Consider the following 12,593-nt stretch of genomic DNA (forward strand, 5'->3'; position numbering starts at 1 on the left):
CTGCAGAGATTAGGAAGTCAAAGCCAGGTCACCTGGGGAGAAGAGGGCTCAGGGCAAATCCCCTGGAACCCCAAGATTTGGGGTCCCATAGAAGAGGGGGCCCTCTAAAGGAGACTGGGAAAGTGAGGACAGTGTGAGGTCAAAGAAACTAAGAGAGAACATTGCAAGAAGGTGGAGTCACACAACAATGTGGGTGAACCTGAATGCGTTTTGCTAAATGAAAGGAGCCAGACCAAAAAGACTATATATTCCATGATTCCATTGATATGACGTTCTGAAAAAGGCAACACATCAGGGGTTGGGGTTCGGGGGAGAGTTTAACTAAAAAAAGGCTGCAGAAGGGAATTTGGGGGTGGGGGAACTCTTCTGTCTCGGAGACGTGAGAACCCATAGAAGTGCACATCACAACGAATGAATCTTACTGTATGTAAGATGGATGGGTGGATTGTTGGATGGATGGATAGATAACACATACATTCATACATAAAAGAAGTGGTCAGTTTTATTAAATGTTTCAAGGAGGTCAAGGAAAATGAGTGACAGGTTTCCCCTGGATCCACAGAATAATGGGCTAGACCTCTCTATGAGTGGGTCCTGGGCTATAAGTGGAATTGACCTAAGACATGCAATGTGTATTCCTCCTTTTGAGAGCATGACTTCTTGACACGGCCCTTGGAGCTTCCAGGAATACAGAACCTGCTCCTTGGATAAAGGAGACCTTAGTCCCGAGATGTGCCCCTCCTATGGGTAAAATGCTTGGATGGAAAGAGCCTGGTGCTGGTTGGGCTCCCAGCCTGGGTTCTTCTCTCACCTGTGCCAAACAGTGGTTGTTTGACTGCAGATGAATCCTTAAGCCTCGCAGAGCCTCCATTTCCTCATCAACAAAATGGGAATAATGATCTTCTCAGGACTGACATGGCAGATTAAAGGACTTTGAAAAGTCAGTAACGCAGCCTCCAAAACTTGACGAGGGTGCCACTGTCTCCATGGGCTTGCTGCCCGTCCCACCTCCCCCGGGTCAGTAACCCCTGGCTTCCTTCATGCCTCACCATCACAGCAGGCTTCTTCCTGTCTCTCAGTCATTTGTTGCCTTATTGGACCCTCACCAGCCCGTTAAGGGCACATCCTCAAGGCTAAGCCCCTAGCCTAGCACCTGGCGCATAGTAAATGCTCAAGAAGCACGTATTGACTTGAACTCGTTCAGGATCAGGGTGTTCGCCATCCTGATAACCTCCTGCTTTCTGAATAACTTTGGCTTTCTCCAGAAGCTCCCATCACCCTCCAAGGTGAAGAGCTGCCAGGCCTAAGGATGCTCACAGATGCATCAGGGCCTCGTCCACCTGCTCCCAGAGAGTCCATCACCTGCTGCGTGGGGGCTTAGTAAATACTTGTTGAACAAATTCATACATTTTGGAACTAGCAGCAATGTTGGCCAAAGTATAGAGCCTTGAAAGGGCAACATAAATTTAGGGTTTCTGAAATATAATGGCATCACCCATGTAACTGTGTGTGTCAACAGGAAGGGTCAAGTGTGCTCTAGGGGTCTGGCTTATAAGGTGTTAGAGAACTTAGTAGCTAGTGGTGGGGAGGGGATGGCAGATGTCCCCTGGGACCTTATATTCCCTCCCCCCCCCCCGAGTGTTCAGGAAGGCAACTGGCAGGAAGGACCTCCCGCCCCAGTTCCCCACTGCCCTGCACACAGCGGTGGGGGGATGTTCCAGAACCAAGAGTGACGGAGAAACCAACTCTGGGCTCCGAGGTCCACAGGAAAGAATCCTAAAAGAGGGGTGGGGAGTGGCTGCTGGGTCGCTGGCAGCTTTATCTCCCCTCCTCCTCCTCCCCTGCCCGCCCCCGGGTGTGGACGTTGCTGGAATCATCTCTGGTTTCCTGAGCTCAGCTCCACCTGCAGACACATCTCTTCCCTACACCCACCAGATTTCTGCGGCTTAAAGTCTTACGCGTGACCTCGAAAGCCGCTTGTGTGCGCCCTGTTGATTCCTCTCTTCTCCCTGGTGGGGATTTGAGCGGATAGGGCAGACTCAGCCCCTCTCAGACACGCAAGCATCCCACCGTTGAACGTGGCCGGGGGCCCCCAATCCCAGCAAGCCCAAGAGAGTAGAAGAAGGTTTTCTCAGGAAGCTGGGATTAAACTGCACCAGCATTCAGATCCTAACATGGCCGGTATAATCACGCTTGCTCTTTTCCCCACTAAGCTGATCTCATCTTCTCTTCTGCTTTCACAAACCAAGGCTCATCCTCTGGAACAGCGGGCACAGACCTGGTGTGGAGGGCGGAGTCTGTAAGTCAACAATCCTCAGAGTGATGGCAGCCTAGCTGGGATAAGTGCTGTGCATACACTATCTGTATCACTTAATCCTTACAGCAGCCTGGCGGGCAGGTTCTGTAGCATCCCCATTTATAGGTGAGGTAACAGTCCTGAGGTGTTAAACAACTCGCCAAGGTCATGCAGGTAACAAGTAAAGGACAGAGGCACTTCCTGAAACCTAAGTTACCTGCTTCTGAAAACAAAGCCTTAAGCAGCTGCATAGGCTGCCTGCAGTTTAAAATTGCTGCTGTTGAAATAGAGACACAGACATAAAGAATGGACATGTGGATACGGGGTGGGGGGGGAAGGGGGGAGGGACGACTTGGGAGATTGGAATTGACATATACACACTATTAGGTAACTAATGAGAACCTACTGTATAGCACAGGGAACTCTACCCAATGCTCTGTGGTGACCTAAATGGGAAGGAAATCCAAAAAAGAGGGGATATATGTATATGAATAGCTGATTCACTTTGCTGTACAGCAGAAACTAACACAACGTTGTAAAGCAACTCTACTCCAATAAAAATTAATTAAAAATAATAAAATTAAAAAATAAAATTGTTGCTGTTGATGACGAAGGTGGGAGGGGTGGAGTTCCTGCTGCATGTGCTCCATGGTCTCTACACCCCGCCCCCTGTATGCCAATTTCTAGAGGATGTGACTCTTAAACTGGGGAGTGGACTGGTCCCAGCTTCCAGCTGCCAACTAGGGAGGGCAGGGTGGCCGTCTCCCTGCTTGCAGCCTTTGCTGTCCACGCCAGGGCATGCACACACAGTAACGATGACTGTTTCACCCCCGTGCATGGCAGCAGATTGCCACTGAAGAAATAGAAGGACAGAGAGGTTAAATGACTCGGCCAGGGTCCCACGAGCTGATGGGTAGTTGAATCAGGACCCATTTCAAATCAGTGCAGCATGATTTCTATCCATGTTAGAGGCAGCCCTTAACCCTAGACGAGGAACTCAGGATCCCCCTGCTGAGTCCTGGCTTATGTGGTCCCTGAACTAGTCACTCCCCCGCTGAGTCTCATCTGGAAAACAGGGATATTTGTGGCTGCGGTGCCTGCCTCATGGGCTCAGGGTGTGTCCAGAAGACTTGGGTGGGTACAGAGGGTGATTAGCAGCTGGTAGCTCTGCCGGTCACTCTGTCTCTGCTGGCAAAATTCAGACCATGATGGCATTCACTCCCCTCCGCAGCCCTCCAGCGTATGCATGGGGTCACAGAGCAAGGCACTGCGGCTGAACCATTAGAAGCCTGTTCCTACCAAGGACAAAGCCATTTATAACCCGCATCCCCTCTCTGCTGGAGCCCAGACGATAATGTCCTTATGGCAAAAAGGCGGCATTACTTGATTCTAATTTTCCAAGAGTGCCCAGTATTGGATAAATCACTGCTTTGGAGAATTAAAAACTGTCTCGAATTTTCATGGCAGAAATGTCTGCTTGATCTGCCCTGAAATATCCCAGTTATATTTCTCCTGGAAACAAGATCCTGGATGCAGGAATGTTGAGTTACTGCCTTTATAACTCTCCATCTCTGAGCCGACAAGCCTTGAAGTAGACCCATGCCCTTGAACTGACAGCAGCAATTCTATTAAATAAGTTTGATTACAGGGGAAAAAAAGTGAAAGAATCTATGTTTCATTAAATGCTGCTTGTTTTAAAGTGGGAACATGTTTTGGGAGTCTGGGGAGCTAATGTTTTCTAGGTCTTGTTGGGAGAATCTCATCTTAAACAGAAAAGTTTTCTGTTTTAAGGGAGAAACCATCCTTTCAGAGCTTAGAGCCAAATTATATTTACAGAGAAGGGATTTTTGTCCTGGAAGTTTATAAGCGTTTATCACGTGCCCACTCTGAACCAGGTATCATTCTAGGCATTTAAGAGGTTTGCAAGGGTAACGAAAGCATTCTAACAGGATGAGATGATGTGGATTGTCATTTTTGTTAATATTTTAGCATTGTTTATTCAACTGAGTGTTAAGGTCTATTGAGAACCTACTATGTGCCAGGCCTGGCTGAGGCACTGTGAATGCAATGCAGGGCAATGTGGATCCCTGCCTTCCAGAAGCTTCCGGTCTAGCTGAAGTGCCGAGGACGTGGGGGTGTTTTGGTGTCTGACGGGGAACCTGCAAAAATGACATTCACAAAATAAAATACTTACCTGTTGGTCATCTCCAATGGGGGGCGGGGTGGTGAGGAGGAATTATTCTGCCATTATCGGTGACGTTGGGGTCCAAGAGCCCATAACAGAAGTGGCGGTACCCACCCCACAGGAGCATCCTTGGGCCAAAGAAGGGCCTATGACATGGTACTCAGTGACCTGAGATGCCACCTATGCCAGTGGAAGCACACCTGGCACCTGAGTGGGCCTGAGAGGTTAGGGGACAAGGATGCTGTCGGCCCTCACCTCCTCCCTTGTTCCAGCTCGGCATCAGGTCCCCCTCCAAGCTTACCTAGAGCCTCGCCTCCCATGGATCGTTTCCCCTGCTCTGTGTGGCACCGCTAAAAGAATACTCTCCCTGGGGACAGGAGATTTTCTTAGTGCTGGCACTGCCATCCTCGACCCTGCCAACGTCACTTGACCTCTCTGGGATCTTGGCTTCCCCCCGTGGAGTGACAGGTCCATTGTGGACAGGAGGAGAGATTGGGAGGAGGGGCTGATGGGTCTGGGACAGGCTGGAAGAGCTTTGCAAGAGGCCGCCTGTCCCTGAGCTCTGAAGCGACTCTAGCGGAAGGGGATGGGCCTCCCCTCTCCTCTTCGTGGAGCTGCTTCTCAGTTCTGACTTGACAGTGGTGAGGGAAGAGTATTCCACAGTCCTGGGCGGGGGGGTGGGGGGATGCAGGTTTGAAGCCCACCACAAGCTTGACACGCTGTAACAGTGAGGCATGTTATTAAAATTAGTCTCACCGTTTTACCGATGAGGAAACTGAGGCACAAAGAGGTTAAGGAACGTGTCCCTGTTGACCCAGCCTGTAAATATTAGAGCAGAGAACTGAACTTGGCCGTGTAACCTCGGAGCCTGCCCTCCCAAGCAGGACAGCCATCCCTGGCCTCAGCCTGACCGTTGGCAGGGATTGTGTTTGTAACAGATCCGAGTGTGTGTTGAAGCCACTTGGAAAGCTGTCTGCTAGGAATGTGATTGGAATCCATTGACAAAACAAGGAACCATCCCGATTTTCTTCTTTGGTGACTTTTGACTTCTTTATACTTTTTTTGGTAACTTTATTGAGATGTAATTCATATACCATACAATTCATCTGTTTAAAGTGTACGATTCAGTGGCTCTTAGTATTCAGAATTGTGCAAGCATCACCACAAACAATTTTAGAACATTTTCATTACCCCAAAAAGAAACCCTGTACCTTTTAGCTTTCATCCCCCAAACCCCATACCCTCCAGCCTTAGGCAACCATTAATCTACCTCTATCTCTATGGATTTGCCTGTTCTTCACATTTTATATTAATGAAATCATACAATAGGTAGTCTTTTGTGAGTGGCTTCTTTTACTTAGCGAAATGTCCTCAAGCTTCCTCCATGTTGTAACATGTATCAGTACTTCATTTCTTCTTATTGCCAAATAATATTCCATTTGTATGTATATATCACGCTTTATTTATCCACTCATCAGTTGGTAGATGTTTGGGTTGTTTCTGCATTTTGGTTATTATGAATAATACTGCTATGAACATTTTGTGTGTGGGTTTTGTGTGGACATATGTTTTCATTTCTCCTGGGAAGATACTTGGGAGTGGAATTGCTGGGTCACATGGTAACTCTGTTTAACCTTTTGAGGAACTGCCAGACTGTTTTCCAAAGGGACTGCACCATTTTGCATTCCCACTAGTAATGTATGAGGGTTCCAGTATCTCCACATCCTTGCCAACCCCTGTTATTATCTGTCTTTTTGTTTATAGCCATCCTAGTGGGTATGAAGTGTTTCATTCTTTTTTTTTAATTGCAAGGGGTATGCAAAACATGATCAACTTTAAGGTACTAGAATATCTGGATAATTCCGTATCCAGCAATGTTTTCCTAAGAGCGCAGGTCTGCCCTGGACAGAGAAGTAGCTGGCCTCTCCCCTGGCAGTCTAACACCAGGGGGGCTCTTCAGTTCCATGGCCGACCCCCCAGACCTCAAATGACATCCCTTGATAACTAATATTGAATACCTTACCATGTCCTCTTGTCTTCCAGCGATTCATGAGTTCCCTACAGACCTGTTCTCCAATAGCGAGCGACAGCACGGAGCCGTCCTGCTGCATATCCTTGGTGTAAGTGGCCCTCTCGGGGTGGGATGTCCCTAAACTTCAGGCATGTGAAACCTGTCTTCAGAGCACAGCGTGTCAAAGATCTCATCCAGTCTTTGTAGAGCCCTGTGAGAACAGATGCTGGATGTGTTTTAACCACAAAGAAATGAAAGCTTAAGGATATGAAATGACTTGTTCAGTGTCACACAGCGAGTGGCCCCAGAGCTGAGACAAGGATTCACGTCTTCTTGTGCCTCATTTTCTGCTTTTATAAAATGGGAGTGACAGCATCTTTCCCAGATGTATAAATACAAGTGAACACGGGTCAAGTCCATCAGACGTCGCAGGGCACGTGATAAGGGCTCTGTCCCCGCTTGCTATCATGATCCCCGGGATCCCCCCACATTTTACTGCCTTGACATAACTAGTTTAAGACTTTGGTGCCCTTCTTCTCAAGCTTCCCTCAGTGTTAGATGAGCCTGATGACCAGTGGTGGAGTTCAAGTAGCCGTTCAAAAAGGCATAGTGAGCTCAAAACTAAATTATAGGTAAAAGTCGCTCTTCTCTGCAGGCAAACTACAGCCCGCAGCCACTGCCCATGTCTGTAAATAAAGTTTTATTGGAACACAGCCATTCTCACGCTTTTCTGTATCATCTGTGGCTGCTTTTGTGCTTCACTAGCAGAGCTGAGTAGCTGTGTCGGAGACTCCGTGATCCACAAAACCAAAAGAATTTACTATCTGTCCCTTTGTAGGAAAAGTTTGCCAGCCCCATTGTTTAGTGCAGGGAAATGAAAGTGCTCAGGGTTTAATTTTCTACTTTGCATCAATCACAGCAAATGTTCCTCCTGATGTGGTTCCCTGACCACCCAGCACCGTCTGCTTATATATTTAAACCCAACCCAGTATTCGTCTTTGCAAGAGATAATTAAGCAAGTGAAAGCTGGGATTCTCACAGAGAGAGTCGCCACCTGAGAATAATGTATGAGTGAAGTTTTAATTAACAGGATAAACCACTGGTGAAAATGAAGGTTGTGGGCAAATTTTGAGTGACAGACCTGTATATTATTTCTTTAATAAGAGTTATTATCTTCCTAGTATCTCTGGCTTTCCCATGCCCTCTCCTTTCACTGAGGGGGTGTGGGTTTGGCGAATTAGTCCCATAGTTCTGTCCCTCTGCCTCATCAAAGTCTTGACAAAGCTTTTTTTCCTGAACCTGAGAGGACCTCAGGAATTTTGCAGGAACCTGTTTTTTTTAATTTTAAAAAAAAGTTTATTTATTTATTTACTTGGCTGTGTTGGGTCTTCGTTGCTGTGCGCGGGCTTTCTCTAGTTGAGGCGAGCAGAGGCTACTCTTCCTTGCCGTGCGCAGGCTTCTCGTTGCGGTGGCTTCTCTTTTTTTTTGTTTTAAATAAATTTATTTTATTTATTTATTTTTGGCTGCGTTGGGTCTTTGTTGCTGCGCGCGGGCTTTCTCTAGTTGCGATGAGCGGGGGCTGCTCTTCGTTGTGGTGTGCGGGCTTCTCATTGCGGTGGCTTCTCTTGTTGCGGAGCACGGGCTCTAGGCGCGCGGGCTTCAGCAGTTGTGGCTCGCGGGCTCTAGAGCGCAGGCTCAGTAGTTGTGGCGCACGGGCTTCGTTGCTCCGCAGCATGTGGGATCTTCCCGGACCAGGGCTTGAACCCATGTTCCCTGCATTGGCAGGAGGATTCTCAACCAATGCGCCACCAGGGAAGCCCAGCGGTGGCTTCTTTTGTCGCAGAGCACGGGCTCTAGGCGCGTGGGCTTCAGTAGTTGTGGCATGCGGGCTCAGTAGCTGTGGCTCATGGGCTCTAGAGCGCAGGCTCAGTAGTTGTGGCACACAGACTTAGTTGCTCCGCGGCATGTGGGATCTTCCCAGACCAGGGCTCGAACCCGTGTCCCCTGAATTGGCAGGTGGATTCTTAACCACTGCGCCACCAGGCAGGAACCTTTTAGGCCAGGCATTACCCAACTACGTCTGGAGAGCCAAATCTAGCCTACCTCCTGTTTTTATAAATAAAATTTTATTGGAATGCAACCACACCCATTCCATGGCTACTCTTCTACAGCACCAGAGTCAAGACGGACTGTGTGGCCTGCGAAGATTCAAATATTTACTATCTGACCCTTTAAGAAAAAGTTTTTGCTGAGCCCTTCTTTAGAGCAAGAAAAGGCTGGAGCTTTAGAGCCAGTTTTTGTCTGTAGCACTAAGAAGCTTCTCAGAACTTCTGGCCCAAGTGAAGGAAACAGTGGTGCCATCTTGGCCCCCTTTTCTCTCCAGTGTTTCTGAGGTGTCAGAGGAGCCAGAAGCCCTTCACCCTCACGGGACACCCTTTGCCTGGGAGATGCTGTTGGGGGGAACTTCCGAGGGTGTGAATTCAAGTCGGTATCCTAAGCTTTGTAGCAGAGTCTCTCCCACCTCTCTCTGTCCACTTTACCCACACCCCCAGTATTTGTTTCCTTTTTCCTTCCCCCCCCAAAAGATAATGTGTCAAATTCAGCGAAAGCCACACCTGGACTCCAGTAGACATCTGCCTCAGATGCTTTGGTCACAGTTGATAGACCTTCCACTTTAATCACAGTTAATTAATTGTAAAGTTGTCATAATATCACGCTGTTTTAGCTGAAGCAGCCCAGCCTTTCCCTCTTTTGCGAATAGGGCATTCATGTCACTTTTTCTTTGAAGAAAAAATGGCTTCCACCAGAGCCTAGAGTAAAATCCCATCTCCTTTCCACAGGTCCTGCTCCTTGCCTCTCCCTCCAGCGTCACATTCTTTATTTTCCACCTTATTCTCACTCTGTTCTACCTACACCAGTGACCTTGCTGTTCCTCAAATGCATCAAACATGCTCCTGCCTCAGGACCTTTGCACTTGCTGTTTCCTGGCAGTTACAGATACTTCATTTGCCTATCTGCTCGTCCCCCACAAAGAGGCAGAGGCTTTTCCTGGCATCCTCGCCACCTATCCCTAATGGCTAGAATAGTACCTGGCACATAAGATGAGCTCAGTAGAGCCGTGTTGGGTGGACAGGTCAGGGAAGAGTTCTGTAGATGAAACTATCTAAAAACTACCCATCTGTTCTTACTCTGTCATCAAACAGAAGAAACTGAGACCTAGAGATGTGGCTTATCCAAAATCACAAGGCAAATAATTCCGAGGATTAGCACTGGAATTTGGACTCTGTTCCATGAGCCTCCCAGTGCAAATGGCTTGTGGATTTTAACCTGGACCGACATCAAGCAGCGTCCCAGGAAAGGCTGGGTCTCACGTTGCCATCTGTTTTGGCAGGAGGTGGGCAGTCAGTAACAAGGAAATGATGCCTTCTCTAAAACTAAAGAGGGGAAATCAGGATGATGATTATTTTAAACTCTTAAAATGGCAATTTTAAATACTTTCCTCTTGGCCCTTAAGATTAGGGTCTTGCCTATTGAGGGCCTACCGTGGTGCTGAAGAGAGAGCTGCTCCTTTAAGAAGAGAGGAAGGGGCACAGGACCCTGTGGCATGAGTTCTGGTCCCCTCCGCTGCTCAGCAAGTGATTTCTCCTGTCTGGGCTTCAGTTTCCCCATCTGTCAGTGAGGGAATTGAGGAATCACATCTCTGTGGTGCTGGAATTTTCCTCTGTGCCTCCCTCTGGTCACCTGGCCTCTGCCCGAGCAGGCTGGTTTGGAGGGTGATGGACGCCTGGCCGTGCCCTTCAGTGGCAGGAGTTCTGGCTGACACTCTCTGTCTCCCCATTTCCTTCGCAGGCTCTGTACATGTTCTACGCCTTGGCCATAGTGTGCGATGACTTCTTCGTTCCGTCTCTAGAGAAGATCTGCGAGGTACGTGGGAAGGACTTAGGACCCTTTGGCAAAGCCTGGGTGCGGGGCTGGGGGTGATTGACACGTGGCATGTCGGTACCAGGCGAAGAAGGACCAGAGAGGGGAGCAGGCCCAGGCAGAGGCAGGACGGGGCAGGACAGGATGTAGCATGGTTTGGATTCTGCTAAAAGCTATCACAGGTGCTTCAGTGGCTGAACCTCTGTGGCACCTCCTCTGCAGCAGGGCTAAGGTGGCCGGGCTTCTACCTGGGGTCAGTGATGGTTCCCCACCCCGTTCTCCATCAAGCCCAGAGCTCCAGCCCTTCCGGGGACCCCATCAAGCCCAGAACTCCAGCCCTTCCGGGGACCCCATCAAGCCCAGAGCCGCAGCCCTTCCGGGGACCCCATCAAGCCCAGAGCCGCAGCCCTTCCGGGGACCCCATCAAGCCCAGAGCTCCAGCCCTTCCGGGGACCCCATCAAGCCCAGAGCTCCAGCCCTTCCGGGGACCCCATCAAGCCCAGAGCCGCAGCCCTTCCGGGGACCCCATCAAGCCCAGAGCTCCAGCCCTTCCGGGGACCCCATCAAGCCCAGAGCCGCAGCCCTTCCGGGGACCCCATCAAGCCCAGAGCCCCAGCCCTTCCGGGGACCCCATCAAGCCCAGAGCCCCAGCCCTTCCGGGGACCCCATCAAGCCCAGAGCTCCAGCCCTTCCGGGGACCCCATCAAGCCCAGAGCCGCAGCCCTTCCGGGGACCCCATCAAGCCCAGAGCTCCAGCCCTTCCGGGGACCCCATCAAGCCCAGAACCGCAGCCCTTCCGGGGACCCCATCGAGCCCAGAGCCGCAGCCCTTCCCGTTCTGTAGCAAGCTCCGTGGGGAGGTTGTGCTGGCCCAGGGACTGGATTCCGCAGTGGCTTCAGAGCCCAGGCTGCCCAGGAGCGCTTTGGGAGGTGAGGGCAGGAGGAGGCAGAACACTGCCCTGAGCCAGCCTGCCCAGGGGCCTTCTGAGAACCACAGGTGGGCACCTTCAAGTTGGCATTCAGGCGGACCCAGAATCTCCGTGGTTTTCCCGAGCCCCCGAAGCCTCCAGCCCCACATTCCAGATCAGAGGATGGGCCTCTGTGGCCAGAACACAGTGTCGCCAAGCAGAGTGGGCCTTGACAGTTCCAGCCCTGTCCCGTGCTGGCTCAGCCCTGGGGACAGGATGTGAGGGTCTGTTTCAGTGAGCAGCCAGGTGTCGGGCCTGCCACTGAGAAGGCCTTCTGGGATGCAGGAGCCAGGCTGTGCGTCCGAGGCCTCCACATCCCACAACCTGACGTGGGGAGGTCCGCTTGGTACCCACGGTCTGTGTGAGCACCAGAGGAGATGGGCGCTAAACTGGTGGACTCCCCGCTGAGCACCAGACCCTGTTCCAGGCATCCAAAGACGAAAAAGACCAGCCTTGTCCTCGTCATCCAGCGGGGAGGCAAGCGCATGGATCTCAGACCCTCACTGCGTGATTCGTGTTTCAGCTCCTCTGTCCCAGGGGAGTGGCTGCCTCGTGGTGGCCACTTAGACAGGCTTCATCAAGGAGACGTTATTTAAGGGCTCAGAGAGTGAACAGAAATGGGCAGATGGGGGAAGGGGACAGGTGATTCTGGGTTGAGTGTCTGGCAGTGTGGAGGAGGTGCAGGGAGGAGAGGCTGCCAGCCCAGGAGCTTGACTCTGGCTACGGTGCTGCTCCCCTGCGCTCTCCCGGGCTGCCAAGTGTCCAGTTAGCATGTTCACTGCCCCCGTCTTACAGCCTGAGGGTCTGCGGTCGCTTCTGTTTCAGAAACTCCATCTGAGTGAAGATGTGGCTGGAGCCACCTTCATGGCTGCAGGAAGCTCGACGCCAGAGCTGTTTGCCTCTGTAATTGGTAAGAAGTCCCGTCGCCCCGAGATGCAGGATGCAAAGAGAGCCCAGGTTTGGTGCCCAGACTAGCGTGGGCATTTGTCAGCTCTGAGTCTCAGTTTTCTCATCCATAAAATGGGAGAAGTAGAGAGCTAGAAAGTGAATTAGTGGTTCCCAGGGGTGTGAGGTGGAGTGGGGTACTAACAGGTATGGGGTTTCTTTTGGGGGCGAAGTGAACGTTCTAAAATTAGATTGTGGTGATGACTGTATAATTCTGTGACTGGACCAGAAAACACTGAATTGACATTTTAAATGGGTGAATTTTATG

At 50.4% G+C, this 12,593-nt stretch overlaps 1 protein-coding gene across 2 annotated transcripts in view; it reads left to right on the plus strand.

The window, feature by feature from the left end:
- Positions 1-12,593, plus strand: part of SLC24A4 (solute carrier family 24 member 4) — a 163,374-nt gene that overhangs the window by 102,376 nt on the left and 48,405 nt on the right. For both annotated transcript variants that reach the window (XM_061182820.1, XM_061182821.1), the window contains exons 3-5: positions 6,525-6,601; positions 10,342-10,416; positions 12,206-12,290. In XM_061182820.1, the coding sequence (XP_061038803.1) occupies positions 6,525-6,601; positions 10,342-10,416; positions 12,206-12,290 (237 nt within the window). The remainder of the gene's footprint in view (positions 1-6,524; positions 6,602-10,341; positions 10,417-12,205; positions 12,291-12,593) is intronic.

This window comes from Eubalaena glacialis, chromosome 2 (genome assembly GCF_028564815.1).
Source record: "Eubalaena glacialis isolate mEubGla1 chromosome 2, mEubGla1.1.hap2.+ XY, whole genome shotgun sequence".
NCBI classification, from domain to species: Eukaryota; Metazoa; Chordata; class Mammalia; order Artiodactyla; family Balaenidae; genus Eubalaena; species Eubalaena glacialis.